At 39.5% G+C, this 19,670-nt stretch overlaps 1 protein-coding gene across 1 annotated transcript; it reads right to left on the bottom strand.

Annotated features, from left to right (window-relative positions):
- Window positions 1-247: 247 nt before the first annotated feature.
- Window positions 248-11,475, bottom strand: LOC118802072 (RLA class I histocompatibility antigen, alpha chain 11/11-like). The gene is made up of 6 exons (XM_036562532.1): window positions 11,276-11,475; window positions 7,631-7,891; window positions 4,325-4,594; window positions 1,661-1,945; window positions 1,469-1,579; window positions 248-846 (listed from the first exon to the last, which is right to left on the bottom strand). Exons 1-6 carry the CDS (start codon window positions 11,322-11,324, stop codon window positions 782-784), a joined length of 1,041 nt encoding a protein of 346 aa, XP_036418425.1. The 5' UTR covers window positions 11,325-11,475; the 3' UTR covers window positions 248-781.
- Window positions 11,476-19,670: the final 8,195 nt, after the last annotated feature.

Raw genomic sequence — 19,670 nt, 5'->3', positions numbered from 1 at the left:
ATGATTCTTTGATCTACCCAAAGTTTAGTATAAACTACCCAAAATACAACTTGACACCATTTCACTTTGTGAAAAAGCTTGTATTGTTGGAGTCAGTGCTAATATATTTGTTTTAAATATTCTTACATATATATATATATATATATATATATATATATATATATATATATATATATATATACATACATACAAGAATATTTAAAACAAATATATATATATATATATATATATATATATATAACACACACACACACACACACACAGTGTTGGCCAGAAGACTTAGGCAGAAAAAGTAGTGATGAGAAAACGCAGTAATGCTTTTTGAAAACTGAACAAACGTTAATAACATATTGATGAGACACATGAGAAAAGCTCTTATTTAATCCACTCTGTTACTGAGTGGCAGTTTTCTTCATGTAGTTCTTCGGTTTAAATGAAGTTCTGCAAGTTATCATCTTTCTTTCTCTGTCATTTTCTGCTTCAGTCCACTGCTGCTCCCACAATCCTCCCGAGCAGGAGTTCAGTACAACCCCAGGGCTAAACTCATCACTCACAATCAAGCCCACGAGATCATTAGAGAAGATTATTATATTGATCATCTCTCAAAGTTTGATCATCAGATCAGTGACTATGAGTGATGAAGGGACGTCTCGTAGAATAAAATGTGCAAATATAAAGTATAAGTGAACTTCAGACCATCTTAACAATTTCTTCTTGCTAATCTGATTAATTTAGATAATTTTGCTACTTCTTCACTTTTAAACATATGATTCAGTGTTCTTTAATTCACAGATACACTCCGACATCTTGTGGAAAGTCTTCTCAGAAGAGTGGAAGCTGTTACAGCTGCAAAGGGAAGCGATTCCATATTAATGCCCATGAAAAATAAAACCAAGAGAAATAGTTTTCAAATTAAAAGTTAATTAAAGATGTCTGTGCAATGTAAGCTCAGTTTACTTTATTTTTTATATGACATAAGATTCATAAAAGCTCACTTACAAATACGGGGAGTTCTGTACTCCTACGGGAAGCCTGATAAACTGATGATGTAGGATGCAAAATTACATCAAAATTACACAAAATTGCATCATAGTATTTATAAAGTATTGTGTATCCTTACGCAGTAAAATGCAGTAAAAACCTCAGACCCGTATCATCACGTTTTCAGCCCTTGTTTGGTGTGCCCCTATGACTAACTAAGTACATTAACAGGAATGCTAGCTCAATGTAAAAAAACACAGGAAACTCTGAAAGCTTGACTGAGGTACTGGAGGATAGTGGAACAGATAAAACTAGATAACAGGATAAAACTCATTTGATGATCCAGGCCTGAAAAAGCTTAGCAGACCCTCATTTAGATTAGTAGCTAGTCTACATTCACTGGACTGTTTTAACTTAACGGTAATCCACAGTAAATCTTCAGTTAGTAATCCAGTGGTGTTGGGATGTGTTTATTTCCTTCTCTTACCAGACGGCTGCTGCTGCTTCTTCTTCATCCACACAAAAACTCCAACACTGATGATAACGAGAACAGACATTACTGCACCAACGATGATACCAATCAAGACTCCACCTGAAACTAAATTGGTTAAAGATCATTATTATTATAATTGGGCTCATCAGTGACTTTAAAGCTGAAAATATATCTTATTTCTCTCACCTCTGTGATTAACCACCTGCAGCACCATCTCCTTCTCCAGGCTGCTGTGCTGAATGATGCAGGTGTAGTTGTGTTTGTTCAGCTCCTCAGGTGAGACAGTCAGAACGCTCCTCTTCTGGAAGGTTCCATCCTGGTTGGGTAGCGTCTCTCTGAGCTCCACGTCCTCATGCAGATCCTCTCCATTCTTCTGCCAGGAGATCATCACTGCTTTGGGGAAGAAACCTGTAGCATGACACACCACTGGAGAAGAAGAGTCCTTCTGGAACAGAGACGCCTCAGGACGGACTGGAGAGAGAGAGAGAGAGAGAGAGAGAGAGAGAGAGATGGGGTAAACATTAACATTACACATAATACCCTCCTGACATTGGCTACGCCTTGGCACCCTGTCCATGAAAATCATGAAGTGAAAGACCTTGACTTAATGCCAAGTACACAGACACAACTCTCACTCCGGGAGTACAAGACTGAATGGCCTGGAGTTGCAGCCCCGGAAGCCCATACTCCCGGAGAACCTCCCACAGAATACTTTGGGGGAACACAATTGTAAGCCTTTTCCAAGTCCACAAAACACATGTAGACTGGATTGGCAAACTCTCATGCCTCTGAATAATCTGCATGAGGATGAAAAGCTGGTCCATTGTTCCACGGCTGGGATGGAATTCGTGTTTTCCTCCCCAATCTAAGGTCAGCTTGATGGCCTCCCTCACCAACAGTGACCACCAGGGATTTCTTGGGCTGCTGCCATGACAAGCACCAACAAGCTTTTGGCCACAGCTACATCTGATGGTTTCCACAATGGAGGTTTTGAACAGGGTCCATTTGGACTCCAAATCCCCTACCTCCTCCGGCACAGGAGAAAAGTTCTCCTGGAGCTGGGAGTTACAGTCATTCCGAACAGGGGCTTCGGCCTCTCTCGCCATTTGCCTGGGTCTATCAGGTCTGACCAACAGTCTTCCCTGCCATCTGAACCAGCCCACCACCAGATGGTGATTGGTTGACAGCTCAGCACCTTTCTTCACCTGAGCGTCTAGGACATATGGTACCAGGTCAAATAAAAAAAAAATCAGGTCAAAAATCACTGACCTTTCACCCAAAGAGCTCTGGGTCAAACTTGGTGTTCATTGTGGACAATCCATGACTAGCACAGAAGTCTGGTGTGTAAGCACACAAAACAATCAGAGTGTGATTTTAATTCACGCTAAGGCGACCCTCTCATCCACAGTGACGAACTCCAACTGCACAGCAGCCAGCCAGGGGCTTGTGAGTATCCACACACCCGGCCGGTGCATCTAACCCTGTGCAACTGCCAAGTAGGAGAGGGAACAACCTCTGGCTTCTTTACCCCCAAGGAGGTTACATTCCACATAACAAGAGCCAGTTTCCACTGCAGGGGTTCATGCCACCAAGGCACTGCACCTGTCGCCCATGATGGTCCCCACACATTGCCTTTTCAGGCTGAGCCTGACTGGGTTATGTGTTTTTAGTTTAAAAGAAGTATACTAATGGCACACTTGAATAAACTACTCTGTAAGGGCAGCTCCTGTTGTACAGCTTGTTCACCCATGATTGTATAGTTATAAACAACAACAACAAAATAATTAAGTTTGCAGATGACACCACTGTGATTGGACTGTTAGTTGAAGCAACAATGATGAGTCTGCCTACTGGAGTGAGATACAAGATCTGTTTGTTTAGTGGCACAACATTACTTTGGCCCAGAGTGTCACCAAACATTGGTGCCCATTGTGGAAAGACAAAGGGAATGAAAAATAAAAAAACTAGGATTTTCCAAAAACCAAAGTTTGAAAAATAATAAAATAAAAAAATAAAGCTGCAGAGAAAGTGGGACTCCTAACAACCACCTGCAACATCTGGAATACACCAAAACTGCCCCCATCAGATAAACAGCACTTAAAGCTTTCCTTTTTGAGAGAGAGGAGAAAATCAAGCTGCTTCAGATCTGAAAACATCCACAGGTGTTTCTGTCCATCCTTCCACTGTGAGAAGACGACTCAGCGCTGTGGGTCTGAAAGGATGTGTAGCTGTCAAGAAAACCGTACTGAGGAAAAGAAATGTAATAGAAAACTGAACGTGGACATCTGAGATGTGGAGTGAGGTTTTATGGACTGATGAGTCTAAATTTGTAAATGAGGTTATGTGGATCCCAAAAAAGCAGACAAGGCAACCAACTACTAAGACTGAACTTTGGAAGTGTGGAAAAATATCCCTGCAGATTTCTTTAACAAACTGAAAGCAAATCTCCTGAAATATATAATTATAATCTATTAAAGTTGAGCAAGTGCAATATAGGGTTTAAATAATTTGCTCATCCTTGCATTTGTATTTACATTTTTCCCAACTTTTTTTGAAAATGGGGTTGTACTTACTTTTAAGTTTGTCACTACTTAAGCATTAGTTAAGGAACTATATTGTAAATTGTTACCAACAATTCAAAAGCTACTATTTCTCATTCATGTAAATAAATCTAACAGAAGAACTGCTGTGTTAAAATCATGATTAGCAGCTGATGACTGTTGTAAAGGGATTGAAGAGTTGTGTTGGTGGAGAAGATGTGTGGTTTGAGTTTATGAGCAAGTCAAGTTTTGCCTCGGACCCCAGTAAAGCTAAGACAGGTACAGAAACAGATCAGCTCACACACTTTACCTTTCCTCTCCAGAGTTTCTCTGCCATAATACACATACTTCTGTAACCACTCGATACATTCATTCTCCAGAAAGTTCTTATGGCCTTCGGCTTTAGTTGTATTCTCCTCCTTTTTGGTGAATAAAGCTTTATCATTGGCTGCAGTCCAGGTGGAGGTGTTCAGATCCAAACTGAGCCAGTCTTCTCCATCATAACCGTACCGGCTGTATCCTTTCTTGGTTCCATCATCATGCAGTTCACAGCCAAACATCCACTGCCACGTGTGAATCCCTGCAGAGACACATATGAGCACATCACTATATCTCTCACTATTTATGAAAACATCAGTAGACAAGAAAAAAGTTTATTTTGTTGATTTACTTTTGTGATTTTCTTTTTATTTAAATATATAAGCGATGTAATATTACTGATATTGTTTTGTTTTTCTAATAAATGTAAATTTTGTGCATATATATCACTGCTTTCGGAAGAAAACCTTGTATCTCCATTTTTGATGTTTTTGACAAAATCTGAAAATGCCTGTTGCCCTTTACATTGTGTGTGAATTTCATGATGAATGGAACAAAAGAAATTACCTAAAATGACTTGGAAAAAACTCTGGTTCCATTGACTTACATTAAAAGTAAAGTAGGTTTTTTTCCTTCTCCTGTAAAGTTACCATTTTGGAGATATGAGGTTTTCTTCCAACAGCGATGTTATACATAGAAAACTGACGAACATTTTTGTTCATTTTTGTATATTTTCTGTGCCTCCGTGTTCAAGAGTGTTGTGTATATTTTTTTGGAAGCAGAAATGGCTTTTTAAAGGATGGACTGACACATACCTCAACATCTGCTGCCACTGTATTCTGTGTTTATCAGTGCACAGACAGGAACACTAAAGAGAGCGGTAATAGGAGATGGGGGAGGACTTTATCTTTTTGTGAACAGTAAATGGTACAACCTGTGACACCTAACTATTAAAGCTGCATGGAAAAAGGACATTTCTCCAAATTTGAAATGGAAATGACCAGTCTGTATTGTAATAAAAACAGTAATGAAGCAAGAGAAGCGCTCTGGATTCAACAGAGTCAGACTGAACATTGAACCCCTGAAGGGTCTACAGTATATTGAAAGTAACAGTTTGTTGCAAAGGATGCTGTGTTGTGATATAAATGAAGTTAAGAAGCTTCCATTCAGATGTAAATAAAGTTTAGTCTACTATTTGTCTGAAATGACTCTCAACTGCCCAGCTGCCATCCTATAACAGATGGCTGAAGTTAATAATCGAATTGTAAAAAATCTAACTGTAGATGTGGCAAGACAGGCATTGAGCCCTCCGGTTAAGCTAATCAGATCAGATCTCACACTGTGGGGTTGTTAGCCAAATTCAGTTGGTAATTTGAGATCAATAAAATTACACTCATCCAGGCTTCATTACTGCCATCCCAACTGAATTGAAACATCACTTAAATAGAATCTTTTCAGGAATGTGAAGGAGGCTAAAATGACCCAACAGGCAGCACATTATGCTGTAATCAAAAGAAATTCTGAAAGATGAGAGGTTAATGAAAAATATCAGTTGGAAATGGTCATAGAGCCATTACTGAGGCTTTGGGACTCCAGTGAACCACAGTGAGAGTCAGGGGCATCGCTAGGCCACCATTGGAAGTGGAATAGAAAGTGGAATTTTGTGGGTCTCGTTACATCAAGCTAAGAGTATTCCTTAATAAAGCATCTGACCAGAAGTGAAACATGGTAGTGTGATGGTGTGATTTGCTGCTTAAGGGCCTGTGGGCAATTTGCCATAACTAACAGAGCAGTTAATCCTGCAGGACAGTGTCCATGCTCTGAAGCTCAAGTGCGACTGAGTTAGGCAGCAAGACAACTATCCAAAGCATAAGAGTTCTCTAATGTAGCTGGATTAACCCAAAAATGTATGACCCATAAAAATATGCTCAAATGCATAAAAAGTGATCAAATTTACCAGTATTGGAACCAATAGTTTTCTTAAATGAAAAGCTATACTGTTTTTTTCTCTTTATCTTAATGAAATCATAAAAAATGTTGATGATACTTAAATGCATTGATGTTTCAAACATGTTTATCAACATGTACGATCACTTTCCATTTACATATACACTCACTAAGCACTTTATTAAGTTCTGTTACATGTGATTTCACTCAAGACAGAATTAGTTTATAATGTCTCTTATATCTTATGTATATTTATTAAATATACATACTATACAGCTTTAGGTGCCTCAGACATGTTCAATGGAAAAATAGCCAATATTGACCATCTGAGTAAATATGAGGATGTGGAGGAAGAAAGTGAAAGAGTTACTGAAAATCGGGTTGGGGGGGGGGGGTTCTGCATTTTCTGCTTCTTACAGTCCAAGCAATCCCAAACTGATTGAAGGTTCTAGATAAGGTTAGATGAGTCTTTCATATGAAAATGAAATGAAATTAACCTTTTTTAGCCAACTGTATCTGAACACATTGGAATTAGACCTCCGCATTTAACCCATCCGTGCAGTGAAACACCACATACACACTAGTAAACACACACACACTAGGGGGCAGTGAGCACACTTGCCCGGAGCAGTGGGCAGCCCTATCCAAGGCGCCCAGGGAGCAGGTAGGGGTTAGGTGCCTCACTCAAGCGCACTTCAGTCACGTACTGTCAGCTGAGGGGATCGAACCAGTGACCTTCCGGTCACAAGGCTGGTTCCCTAACCTCCAGCCCACTACTGCCCCCAATATACTCATATCTTCAGCATCATACATATAACCAACTGTTACTTCCAAAGATCTCATACCATCAGTCCATAAAACATTACTCCACATCTGAGATATCCAGGTTCTTTGTTCTGGTGAAAAATTTCTTCTTGTCTATTTCCTTTTTTTCAGTGAGGGCTTCTTGAACAGCTAAACATCTTTTCAGACCCACAGCATTGTCCTCTCATAATGGAAAGATGGACCATTTTACATGCACATGAGAGAGAAATGTGTGAGGCAGCTGAGGTAAACAGATGTAAGTGTTGTCTCTGACTTTTTGCGCAGTGCTGTACATGCACACACATACATATCGCTGTTGTAGGAAGAAAATCTCATATCTCCAAAATGGTAACTTTACAGGAGAAGGAAAAAACACACTTTACTTTTAACGTGAGTCAATGGAACCAGAATTTTTTCCAAGTCATTTTTGGCTGTTTGTTTAGGTCCATTACATATGAAATTTACACACAGTGTACAGGGCAACAAGCTTTTTCAGATTTTGTCAAAAACTGAAAAACATTATACATATATAAAGGCACACACATACCATCAGTCTGATTGAAGAGCTTCATTGCTGTAGCTATCCTGACTTTGAAGGCTTCCTGATAACCATGTGAAATCTCTGTTATCATGTTCCAGTGCTCTTCATCTGTATAGTTCTTTAGCCACTCTTCTGTTAGGATCACTTTCCTGCTGTTACTGTCATAATAGCCGCCTTGACGTCCATCCACCTGTGCAACAGCAGTGAACTCTGGGAAGCTGATTCCTGGTGTGACTCCGGTGAAGAAGAAGTCCAGAAAGTGGTTGTCTGTAAAGATAAATAAGCTATGATGTAAATGATTTCTCACAAAACTGCAACTGGAAACCCAAAGTTTCTGTACTGTAAAATAATTTACAGTGCTGTGTTTGTTTATCACTGAAGTGTACTATAAAAATGCAAGGATACTTTTGGGGTTCCTCAGCTTGCCACAATGGTGGAACCCTTTAGGGAGCCTCCAGGAACCTTTTTGAAAAGGGTAGTTCTCTAGGGAACCTACAATAATTAACTAGGTTTCCTGAGGAACCATTTAATCCAGCATCATCTGAAAACACTTTGGGTGTTTCAAGGAACAATTTTTAAACTGCTAGGTTTTAGGATATGAGGCCTGCTCCTGACTCAGCAAACCTTTTGGTTACTCATGGAACCTGCTACAATACAAGATTTTGAAGAACTCCAAAAAGTCTAGGGTTCTTAAAATAGCCCCTTTTAGGCCTATTAGTTCTCCCTATAGGTGCTTGAGGTCTCGCTCAAAAGAAGAGAGTTCCTAAAAGAACCTAGAACTGAAATGTGGTGCTTGATGGAACCCAGTTAGGTTTTTGTAAGAGCCTGTAGATCATCAAGGGCTGCTCCAGTTACCCTGTTATATGGGAAGGCTAGTTGAGGCATCTCAAATTTTTCATTCTTCGAGTACCCCTTTGGATATTTGAGACACCTTTAATTTTTACGGTGTACAGCTAGTCTGAAGTATCGTTTACAAGCAAAACACACCACTGATGTTGGCAGTATCAGTAATGGAGGATGCCTCCAGCAATCTACACTGGGCAGTGCTCGCAAGAGAACTATGGATAAATCAACCAGCAGCAAACTAACAAAAACAAGGACAAATAATGAAGAAGAAAACTCTGGTTCCTCCCTTAATAAAGGGGTAATGTAGCATTGTAAGAGTGAGGATGCTACAGTCTCAGATCAGCTGGAATATGCAGCTAGGGCTGCTCCCACTGAACATCAGTGATGAAAACTGCATTCACCTTATTTTCATGTTCATCCTGCGTTCGCGTGATTTTCATGTTCAAGTTCATGTAAGACTCTGTGTTCACACAATGAAAGTAACTTTCATTATTAAAAGCAATAAATATATTCTGATGAAGCTTTGTCCACTTATGGACAGTGCCCATAAAAAGTATTCACACCCTTGGAAGTTTTCACGTTTTATTGTATTAGAACTTTGGATCACGGTGGATTTAATTAGTTTCTTTTTTTACACAGTTTAGAAGAAACTGATTCTTTAGAGCCAAACAGAAAACAGATCTCTGCAAAGGGATTTTAATTCATTACAACTATAAAATACACACACATACATCTTCTAAGCCGCTTATTCTTCTGGGTTATGGGGGAGCTGGAGCTTACCCCATCAGTCATTGGGTGGAAGCAGTATAAAATACATAGCATCTGAATTATCTATGTGTCTTCCGTTCAATACATAGACATTTTGAAAAAATATCAGATACGATATTTTTTTTTTTTTTTAGTCAAAAATCTCAGCTCTCACTGTAGTGAGGCCCTTTTGATCTGGATCACCGTGTAATTTGGCCCGAAATCTGACAAAATGAAATCTGCTTTTAGAAATTCTTAATATTGCTTGTGAAGACATGGCTTTACTCATATGGATGAATTGTTTTGGTGCTTGAAATGGGTATCAGTGTTTTCAGTGTTTTCAACACGATGGGTAAGCCCTTAGTGATTTCCTGAGTGTCCATTGGTCAGTTTCTCACAAAATATAAACAGACAAACGAATCCACCAATTACAGGCAAGAGGCACATGAATCCACCAGTTTCACACAGTGAGAGGCAGATGGCGTGTGTCTCAACTTATCTTCACTGGCTCAGAACTCCAGATGCGAGGCACACATAATCTTGTGATGCAACTCAACAGATTCAGAAACGGTTTGAATTGTATTTCTGTGCAGTATTACTGCAAAGATTAATATCCACATCTGAACCCCTGATGATCAAGTCAAGGGTGACAGTGGAAAGGAAGAAACATTGAGATGAATCTGGACTTGACAGGGGAACCCATCCTTCTCTGGTCGACACCGGATTGTGAGGATTGAGCTAAACAAGGCAGGCAAAGGAGTTAGATGAGAGTAAAGCAGGAGGCAGTTTGGCATGGAATATCCTGTCAGTAACAGCAAGGTTGTTCAGTTATGACCTTGGATGAGAATCACTCGGAATTTATACCCCAAAAGGCCAGGAATGGCAAAAGGACATGGCTCCAGTGACTGAGAGCTGAATGGAATGAGAAAATGAAGGCAACAGAATGACGAAGTCAAGTCAGCAATGGCAGAAAAATGGCCAAAATGACTAGGAAAGCAGCAGATTCCTGGACAGGCAGCATAATTAGTCCAGTCAGAGGACAAAGGGAATTTCTTTTTAATTTAATATGTAATTTTTTCAAATTGAACGTCAAACGTTAAATTCTTGTCAGAGGATACTTAAAATGATTATAACAGCTGAATGTCTTCTACATCTTCCTGATAAAGATTTGGTGATGATACTATACGATAAAACACATCTTTATAGTTGGCTGAGTTTTCTTTAGTTCCTTAAAGTGTGCAGTTTGACAGCTTGCAAGTTTTGTGAGGTTCACAGTGTGATGATTAAATAAGTGAAATCAGCTGTAATGTTTTCTAACTGCTGCTTCCCAAGTGCTCTTACACATTTCCCCACACATTCCACTGAGGGAGACTGAGCAGCTGCCAGTTCAGCTCTGAGGAAGGAGTGACCAAAAGTGAGTTTGGTCACTGAGAGTTCATGCTGAGATTTACTTACTGTTACAGCCAGTTTCTACATTTGCAACACATGCAGCACATTTACGTTGTGTTTTCATACTGACCGTAGGGGTGGACAATACAGAAAAAAACAGTCACTATGGAAAATATTTCACAATACTGAAACATATTTTCATAATCCATGTCACAATATTTTAACAATAATAGTGCCAGATTTAAACTGCTGTACAAACCTGTAGGTACACTGTTTTATTCAATATTGTACTTTCTTTATATTTAAAGTGTACAACATAACTAATTAATATTACAAAACAAAACCATTAAGGTTTGATCCTAATGGTTTCTAATGGTTCTTTTTAAGCAGGGATCACTATCATTGGCTGGATGGCTTGTTGCCAACTATGCATCTCATGGAGTCCTTTTTCCTGTGTTGTTCCACTTTGTAAAGGATGTGGAAAATGGCTCAATTCCCAGCTCTGACTTTCCCACTTTGTAGCCCAGTGTGTGTTAATACACTCTGCTATCTCTCACATGTACAGAATAGAACCCAGATTTTCTACTTATAATAAATAGTCTGTCTGCTCTTCAGTGTGATTTAGAAGCAGGGAAACTACTGGAGCTCAGCTTTAGCCTTTGGACTGACCTGCTGAAGTGAGATGAAGAGTGAAGATGAGGAGCAGCAGGGACTTCATGATGTGTCCCGTCTCTCACTGCAGACTGGAACCATAATGAGAGAAATAAACGCCTTAATCTGGACAAAATGACCAGCCGATATCTTCAACCTCCTGGAGATCTTTCTGCTTTCTGCTCTGGAGTCTCAGCAGGAGCAGCAGGGGGAGTTTACACACAGTAGAAATCTGAGATTTAGGGTGTCTGGAGCTCTGACCAATAGGAACTAAGGAAAAATCATGAGCCGCTAAGCTGAGAGCCAAAGAGGGCGTGGAACTCGAAGTTGAAACTGCAAGGATTCCTCTCATATTTCTCTCCCTCCTCCTGCAGCCTGGGTCTGATCGCAGCTGACTGCAGCTGACTGGATAACTGACCACAGCCCACTCTTTAAACAGATGTGTTACAAAACAACACATTCTGTCTCTAACTAGGCACATCCGTGTGTTCAGCTGGAGACTGAACACTATTTCTGACACAGAATGTGTTAAATCAGGTAACACAAATAACAAATCACCTTTCAGAGTGAAACTGACCGCAGAGAGGTTGTCTTATACAGTCAGCTGTAACTCTGTAATGCAGTAAAATACAGCTGTAATCAGTGGTGCAGAAAAATCCTCCAATGTTACACTGCATTTATTATTAATACTACAACAATTTATTATTTAAATGAAAAGGAAGAAGCACCCCCCCCCCACACACACACACCTGGAAAAAGAACCCCCCCCCACCACCACCACCTGGGGAGGTCCTCAATGTTTAAAACGAATACACCAGTCTGAGTCTCTGCACTAAATGATCCATTCTAATGATCCATTTCTGCTGCTTGTTTAGTGTTCTTCTGGTTATTGACTGGATGTGAAAATGAATACTGAAAATCTTTCTTCTCTAGAGTGACTTTTATAGACTGTATCTCTCTTTAAAGGGGAACCACACAGCTCCACAAAGCTTCCACAGCTTTTTCAAAATGTCTGCATATTTAAGTGGTTCAGATGTAAACAGAGTCATTCATAGTGGTTTGGTGTGAAACGCTCTGTTCTAGAGAAACTTAGAGAGTCAGAATTGTTCACAGTGGTGGTGATAGGAACCAGACGTCCTCCTCTAAAAGCTCCCTCACAGAATGTTATTATATGAAATGGTTATGAATTCACTGCCTGACTGACACAGTGTGTGTTTGACCTAAAATATGTATTTTTAAACAAACTCATGCTGAAGGCGTAAATGCAGGGTGTTGTGAAGCAAAACTTTTTTTCAGACTTACCACTATTTTATCATCATCAACATTACATATAAAAAAAAAATACAAAATAATTAACAATAAATAAAACAGCTATATTTGTGTTGTGACCCCTGGTTCTATTCACCACCACTGTAAAGACACGTAAGTCTCTACAATCAACTATTTCAGGCCAAACTACTCTGAACGACTTGTATGAGATTATCATCCAGCTCAGAGCTGATCATCACCTGCGCTGTGTGAACTCTACAGAGACACAATCATCAGCTCATCACTCATCACTACATGCAGGAAATACAGCTACATCCACATCCATCCAGTCAGAGAGAAGATCCTGATTCACTACTGCTTCAGTTCAGATCAATACAGTGAGCAGATGAGTGAATCATCATGTAGAGAGATGATGAAGAGTGGAGACACATCTCTCTCCTCACAGCTGATGAGCTTCACAGTGAAGACTGATCAGACTGTGATTAGATGGTCTGATGAAGGTCTAATCTGTGTTCTAATGCTCTGATATTTTCAGTTCAGTCCTGATGAAGGGCTTCCAGTGGTCCTAATTTCAACACTATAAAGTCTGGTCAGTAGGGGGAGCTCTGCACCCACTGATCCAACTTAAACTCCGCCTACCAGCACAGCCATTGGCTCATGAGCTGCTGAATGCTGTTGTTTTGTTGGCTCCTCACTGAAACATCTGCATGAATGAGGCCGTGTTTCAGATATCAAACACCAACACTGAATATAAACACTGAACACCAGCGAAGAACAGCAGAGCGTGATATAAAGACAGAGCGGCGCTGAGGTTCTGAGCGATCAGCGTGTGGATCAGTGAAGAACACAAATCAATACAAAAAGTAAAAAAGGTTTTAAAACTTTATTTAAAGTTTACATAGTTGAGTGATTCTTATTAAGACACTCCAATATTTTCCATTAAAAAAACTTTCTTTCTCTGATGATTTGATGTAAAACGAAAGTTAAACTCAAGGATCAAATTTCAGTTATTGTATGTAATGACTTTTTAAGCGTTTTAGAAAGTTTAGTATAAACACCATTTCACTTTGTAAAACAGCTTAACCAGCGCTAAAAAATGCATACAAAATTTTTTTTTTCTTTAATATTTTTACACTCTAAAACATTCTGTTTATTTGCAGGACTAAATGAAAACAATCCTAGATTTTCAAAGTGCTCTCAGACTTTTGGACCTCAGTGTGTGTACACATTCATATACAGGGCAGCAGAATAAAAAATACAAAATAAAAATTAGTGCTGAACACACAGTTTTAAATGTATTCGGTCATGGATTTCATTACAGCACATAAACAGGAACATATTCAGAACACATTTAGAACACATGTTGATGAGACCCATGAGAAAAGCTCTAAGTTAATCCATACTGTTACTGGATCACAGTTTTCTTCATGTAATTCTCCTGTTTCACTGCTGCTCCCACTGAGCAGGAGTTCAGTACAGCACCAGTGCTAAACTCAACACTCACAAACAAGCCCACTAGATCATTAGAGGAGATTATTAGTTCATCATCCCTCAAAGTTTGATCATTAGCTCAATATCGCTGACTATTAGTGATGAAGGGACGTCTGGCAGAATAAAACATCCTAAAATTCATCTTTGTGCTAATTTGGATTTTTTTAGTTTTGCTACATTTTCTCTTCAAGGTTTAGAATCCAGTGTTATTTCATTCACAGACTCACTGCACAATCGTGTGGAAGAGCGATGCAAATACTGTAACTTGTGTTACTATTGTGTGGCTACTGCATAAACAGTAGCTTGTTATTAGGAATGTATCAATAGCATTTAAAATCTTGCTGATGATTTTTGTGTGTGACTAAAAAAACAGGCTAAAATCACACACTGTATGCCTGGGGCAAATATACCAAAGTAGAAAGTTTAAAGTGACCAACAACTTTGTGTCCAGCTGCCACGGAATCAGTAATACTTCACTAGGCAAGTAAACCCTCGTCCACTGTCAGCTTCAGTCATTTCTTCATTATCCCAGCAGTGACACTGTGCTTACATCACACAGTATCAGCTGGTATCAGATGATGGTATCAGTGCGTTTTTATGATCGTGAGTCGAGTAAATAAGTGCAGTATCAGTTCAATACCTGATAGCAATATCAGTATCGATGCATCTCTACTTATAATTTGATTAAACAGCTCACAGAGCTTTGTGGTTTTAGGACTGTGTCTGGCTCATAGCTTAATTTAAATGTTTATGAATTATGAATATTAATAATTTCATCATGTTGCACTTTTCTAGCTGCGTAATGGGCTGCAGCCTTAATTCTATAAAATGTCACTTGTTTAAAATGCCCAGAGAGTTTGAACTAAAGCAAGTCCAGTCTGAAACTGAGTGTATTACAGTGCAGTGGTCAGTTTCAGAATGGTTTATAAGGCAAGTTTAGAAATAGTCAAATGTGATATGTTTAATCCAACAAATATTAAAATGTGATGTAGTTTTGAGATCCTACAGAATAAAAGTCTGAAGCTGCTACTATGACACTTTCCCAGTGTTCATCATACTGAAAGCAGAGTGAAGTAAAAACAGAAAAGCAGAAAAATAAAACCAAAAAGAGAAATAATTTCCAAATTAAAAGTTAATAAAGTTGTTTGTGTAACGTAAGCAGTTTAGACTGATCTCTTCACTCAGAGTCGATTCAGAGCTGTTCATCATCTGATTCACCATCTCTGTCCTAGAAATCCAAGCACAAAATGACCATTACTGTACTGAATATATTGATATGTTTAAGATCATTATTATTATTATTATTATTATTATTTTTGTAATTTGATGGTTATTTCATTGAATTCAGTGACTGTATTAAACAAAAAACAACTAAATAATTCATTTTAAATGTGATGTAAGATTCATAAACGCTCACTTACACACTCGGGAGGTTCCCAAACACCTGGGGGAGCCTGATAGGCTGATGATGTAGAATACAAATTAACATCAAAATTACACCAAATGACATCATCATATGTACAGTGTTGGGTATAATTATGCAGTAAACAGCTCAGACCCAGATCATCATGTCATCCTATCTGACTACCTTCTTAGTGGGTCAGGGATTACGTGAGGGCTCTGCAGCACCACCATGGCAGCACACTAACCAATTGTTTTTTGGAAAGTAAATGATTAAAGTACAGTGAACCATTTCACATCACAACACTCTGAGTAACTGTTTACATTTCAGCCTCTGATTTATGCAACTTTTTAAAAAATCGGTGGAATTCCCCTTTAAAGAGAGCCTTCTGTGTTTTTTCTTCCAAATACAACACCTACAAGACCTTCTGCTGTCTGTGGCAAAACTCAGGTACCCCTTACCTTTCCTTCCACTGGCGTGTCTCTCTGCACCGTGTTAGCTGGTACAGAGGCCTCGTTCCTGTGGTTCCTCAGGCTCTGTGTCCTGTTCTTGATTTTACTGCACACACACTTTTCCCTTTCTTCACTACTGAGGCTTCTCTCACCTGAGCTAACAGAGCCGAGCTCCTGAGAAACGACAGCAGAGGACCAGAGCCGTGTAATACCTGCGTGTTCATGATGGTTCGTGGCTGTTCTGTGTTCTCTGCTTAGGCGCCTTCACTTAGATACGACACGCTTTGTTCTGAGCTCGTTCAGTTCAGCTGATTTCATTTCTACTTTATTTGAATTTTACCAGAACAGCACAGAAAAGCAGCACAACACAAAAAAGTGCAGGACAGAACAGTGTAGACACCACAGTGTGTCCAAATGTTTGTAGACACTCATCCAGCTGTTCTTCTGAAATTCTCAAAGCATATCAAAGGGTAATTCCACCAATTAAAAAATTCTTCATAATTCAGTGTTTGAGACGTAAACAAAGTCATTCAGAGTGGTTTGGTGTGAAATGGTTCACTGAACACTCACCATCAGAACACCTACTTCTTGTCGTCCATATACAACAACACCAACTACATAATTGCATTATAATATGAGAGAAAGAGACAAAACACCCAAACATCGCTACATTTATATCTTTAGGCCTGTTCTCCTCATCTTCTCTTTTTCTTTCCTGTTTTTCAGCTCCAGATTGGTACGTTCATTTCTGAGACATGATCAAGCGTTAAGTTGCTTCTGATTAATTTAACTCATCAACAGGAGGTTTACAAGCTCCACGCCATTAAGTAAAATTCCTTTCATTAAAGGGGAACTCCACCAACTTTTCAAACCATCTGCATAATTAACTGGTTAAGATGTAAATCATTCAGAGTGGTTTGGTGTGAAACGCTCTGTTCTAGAGAAACTTACCGCGTTAGAATTGTTCACAGTGGTGGTGATAAGATCCAGACGTCCACCTCTAAAGGCTCCCTCACAGAAAGTTACTACTGAACACTGTTATGAATTAACCTGCCTGATATCTGAGGGACACTCTTCTATGGTTCTACTGGTTCGACCACAAAGTTCAGAAAAACTGCCACTTGTCATGCACGTGTAAACTGACTGTTAGAGAAAGCGGATTCGTCACAATGTTTAAAACTTGTTTATTAAAGCCTTTTGGACGAGCTCGTCTTTGACACAATAATTCCTGTACATTACAATACAAAACATTATGATTTTCTTATTAACTTTCTGTTGAAATGCATCATTTTATTGTAAACTTGTCTGCATGTTAGTAAGTTTCCCTTTTGCTTGGAATAGTTTTCCAGTTTTCAGGTACTTTATCATGTTTCTTTTAAACCTAATACAAAGAGCCTGATGGGCATTTCAGTGTAATTCATAGTAATTAATTTTGACTATCCTGGTACTTACCATCTTATTACTTAAATAATTACCCAGTACTTTGGAGTTTCTATCTCACACTAACCTGGGTAATACCTAGAACCCGTGAGACATTTCATAGTAATTCTTTTAGACTATCCTGTACCGATAGCAAGACTGGAGCTGCTGATTCATCCTGCAACTCAGGTCCTCATCCATGATCTTGCCATCTCATTCGGAACTCTCTGATGTCCATCTAGAGAGGCGAAGAAGTCTTGGTGTGGTTCTGGATGGCCAGTTATCGTTCTCGACTCACACTGCAAACCTAACTCGGTCATGCAGATTTCTCTTCTACAACATCCGGAGGATCCGACCCTTTCTCTCTCTCGAGAGGCCACCCAGGTGCTAGTGCAGTCTCTTGTCATCTCAAGGCTTGACTACTGCAACTCTGGCTGGTCTTCCAATGCAGGCCATCAGGCCTCTGCAACTCATCCAGAATGCAGCAGCATGGCTCGTCTTCAATCTCCCCAAATGTTCCAGCCCGCGTCACCCCACTCCTGGCGCTCCCTTCACTGGCTTCTTATAGCTGCAGCCCATCAGATTTAAAACCCTTAATGCTTGCGTTACAAGCCAAAAATGGACCATCCCCTCCCTACTTGATGGCAATGGTGAAATCTCGAACTGTACCACGAGCCCTTCGAGCTTCGAGTACAGCTCGACTTGGCCCGCCATCCTTCAGGGCGTGCGGAAGGCAAGCATCAAGACTGTTTTCTGTGCTGGCACCCAGGTGGTGGAACGAACTCCCACTGGCTGTCCGTACAGCAGAGTCTCTCGCTGTCTTCAGACGCAGACTGAAGACACACCTGTTTATACAGCACTTAAATGAGCGCTGAATAACGTATTCATTGTAAAGTATTGTACTGCACTTATGTATTGTATTGTATTGCACTGCTCTGTGTTTAACTCTGTTCCTTTTTCTCTAGGTGTCATAATGAACTTTCTGATTCACTGCGGAGTATCTGAGCTCGGACTGGCTTTCTCTCTAACCTATTGGTAACTAGCAAAGATACTTTCTCTGGATAGACAAAGCACTTTTTGTAACTCACTCTGGATAAGAGCGTCTGCTAAATGCTGTAAATGTAAATGAAATGTAAATGGTACTTACCATCTTATTACTTAAAATAATTACCCAGTACTTTGTAATTTATACCTTACCCTTAGCTGGGTAATACCTAGAACATGTGAGACATTTCAGTATGATTAATTTAGACTATCCTGGTACTTACCATCTTGTGACCTAAAATAATTACCTAATACTTTGGAGTTTGTACCTCACACTTACCTGGTTAATACCTTGAACTTAGGGGACTGTAAAAGAAAGGGTTACCAACGGTTCTATATGAAATACATAGTTCTAAATAGAACCATTTCCTCTATAAACTGTTCTTTCAGTTTGTTCCCACACTGATAAAAAGCCACCACAGTATTGTACTGAAGTACATGTACTTAAAGGTACTAGTTCCTTCACTAAACCTCTGATCATGTGATCGGTCAGCGTTTTTTTTCCTGATAGACGATCTGGGTTGATTTGTTGTTAAATATTCTACATAATTCATTCTTCATTGTTTTCCAGCCTCTCTTTACTCCTTACAGCCAAACAGGCTGCTTTTGTTTACAGTGCCTTTTACTACTGATATATATATGGTAAATAGCTCTGCTGTGATTGCTGTCCTGTATTGTTCCTCGTTCAAAACCAGTCAATTCATTTTGCATGGGCGGGCTAAAACTGCTGTAGGCTGAATAGGTGGATACATACATGAATGGACTGCAGCTTGTTGTCCGTGTTTGGACTGTATGGACTGCTTGGACGTCTTAAACTGGACAGCCAGTGTTTATAACAAACATCAAACTCATTTATTTTCAAAAGTGAGGAAAAAGCTTTTCTGTGATCTGGACCTTTAATAACCACAACCTCTAATAAAGCCTGTATTCTCTCAGCAGGGTGGTTCATAAAACATCTGACATGGATCACTAGGAACAATATGGAACAGAGGCTGAAGATATTTTAATATTTTATTATTTTTTTGAGTGTGTGTGGGTGTGTGTAATTTGTGTGTGTGTGTGATTTGTGTGTGTGTGTGTGTTGATTTGTGTTGTGTGGGGGGTTGGGGGGGGGGGTGATTTGGTGTGGTTGTGTGTGTTTGATTTGTGTGTGTATGTGTGTGATTTGTGTGTGTGTGTGTTATGTTGAGTGTGTGTGATTTCATCCTTTCAGTGTGTGATTTTGTGTGAGTGTAATTTGAAAGTGTGTGTGTTTTGTGTGATTTTGTGTTTTTTCTTTTTTGTGTTTGTGTGTGTGTGTGTGTGATTTGTGCGTGTGTGTGTGAATTGTGTGTGA

This window comes from Colossoma macropomum, unplaced genomic scaffold (assembly GCF_904425465.1).
Source record: "Colossoma macropomum unplaced genomic scaffold, Colossoma_macropomum, whole genome shotgun sequence".
Lineage (NCBI taxonomy): Eukaryota > Metazoa > Chordata > Actinopteri > Characiformes > Serrasalmidae > Colossoma > Colossoma macropomum.
Note: the sequence above shows the minus strand (reverse complement) of the source record. Positions and strands in the feature narration are given on the sequence as shown.

Bases quoted from the DNA above. Each gene is read 5' to 3' on its own strand.
- LOC118802072 (XM_036562532.1), bottom strand. From the start codon at position 11,324: ATGAAGTCCCTGCTGCTCCTCATCTTCACTCTTCATCTCACTTCAGCA. The intron at 1,580-1,660 runs GTGAGAGAAATA...TAACCAATTTAG, and splicing joins GCAGGTGGTTAATCACAGAG to TTTCAGGTGGAGTCTTGATT. The intron at 847-1,468 runs GTAAGAGAAGGA...TTCCCTTTGCAG, and splicing joins GAAGCAGCAGCAGCCGTCTG to CTGTAACAGCTTCCACTCTT.